This window comes from Mandrillus leucophaeus, unplaced genomic scaffold (genome assembly GCF_000951045.1).
Source record: "Mandrillus leucophaeus isolate KB7577 unplaced genomic scaffold, Mleu.le_1.0 Scaffold1886, whole genome shotgun sequence".
NCBI classification, from domain to species: Eukaryota; Metazoa; Chordata; class Mammalia; order Primates; family Cercopithecidae; genus Mandrillus; species Mandrillus leucophaeus.
The window spans coordinates 27,555-28,945 of NW_012101905.1; the positions used below are offsets into that span (position 1 = coordinate 27,555).

A 1,391-nucleotide genomic window follows, 5' to 3' on the forward strand; every position below is an offset into this window, starting at 1 on the left:
TCGCTCTGTCCCCCAGGCTGGAGTGCAGTAGCGAAATCTTGGCTCACTGCAACCTCCACCTCCCGGGTTCAAGCGATTCTCTTGCCTCAGCCTCCCGAGTACCTGGGACTACAGGCGCACACCACCACACCCTGCTATTATAAAAATATTTTTAGTAGAGAGGGGGTTTCACCATGTCGGTCAGGCTGGTCCCCTGACCTCAAGTGATCCACCCACCAGGCCTCCCAAAGTGCTGGGATTACAGGCGTGACCCATGGTGCCCAGCGAATTATTTGCATTTTACATATGATAAAAGTGCTGCATGGAGAGACCTAGTAATGTGCCCAAGGTGTGACAGTCATGAAGTGGGAGAGCTGACATTTGAACCCAGGCAGGCATCAGCCTATGCCATCCCGTCTCTCCCAGGCAGCCACACGTCCTGGGATGACAGGTGAGAGGCCCTGGCCAGACAGGGGTGACATCACCTCCCTTTCCCTCCCAGGCCTGGGGGCTCCTGGCTCCCACTTACTATGCAGATATCCCCAGCCCGTGACGTAGCAGGGGTAGTTGTTGGGTAGAATGGCGCCGGCAGGAGGGAGGCAGGCCAGCTGGATCTTGTCGGTGAGGGAGACGGGGTGAGCCAGTTTGAGCAGGGCAATGTCGCACCTGGGTCAGTGCAGAGGCAGAGCATGAGGACAGGGTTGACTTTTCCTGTCCTGTGGGGGTGTGCAGGGCTCTGAGACCTTGTCATGGTTCCCTGTTTGTTACCCCAGCTTGCTCTGAGTGGCAGGGTCCCAGGGCATGTTTGAAAATGCAGAGGACCTTGTTGAAAGGAACAAGGCAGGAGAGATTGTGTCCTACTCCAGGGACAGTCACAGGGTCGACAGCACTGTCCCTGTGTCCCCAGGACTTGGCATGAAGTAGATACATGCTCAGCGGACAGGGTCCCTGCAGGCTTGACTGGCAGCAAACCCAGGTCACTCTGGCAGTCTTTGCTTCTCCCTCCCCAGGTCACATCCCCACCCTAGACATCTTTGGAGCTGGTTCCACATCTAAGAGGCCAGAGCTCCTTCTCCCTCCCTATAGAAGCAGCAGAGGGCATGTGGTGGAGTTGAGACCCTTGCCTCTGTGAGACCCCCATCTGTTCCCTGACAACCTCACCCCCAAGTGCACCCAGACAGTAACGAACCCTTTGGAGACATCGCTGGAGTTCCATTTCGGATGCACCACAATCAGAGAGACACTGACGAGCAGCGAGCCAGACTCCGCAATGTAGAGGTTGTGCCGTCCCAGCGCCACGCCGTAGGTCCTGTTGTCGCTGGGAGAAAGGGGGCCCAGGGAGAGGGTCACCTCCAGAGGCCTGGCTTTGGATAATGTCGGGATAGACCCAAGTAACTGGCTGCTGCATGAGC

The 1,391-nt window shown here is 57.1% G+C and overlaps 1 protein-coding gene across 1 annotated transcript in view; it reads right to left on the reverse strand.

Annotated features, from left to right (window-relative positions):
• The window catches only part of LOC105538265 (chymotrypsin-like elastase family member 2A), a gene marked incomplete at both ends in the record, with an annotated part of 3,558 nt that extends 2,261 nt beyond the window's left edge, over positions 1-1,297 (reverse strand). Inside the window, 2 exons of the mRNA XM_011978070.1 lie at positions 509-645; positions 1,169-1,297. Coding sequence (XP_011833460.1) covers positions 509-645; positions 1,169-1,297 — 266 coding nt within the window. The remainder of the gene's footprint in view (positions 1-508; positions 646-1,168) is intronic.
• Positions 1,298-1,391: the final 94 nt, after the last annotated feature.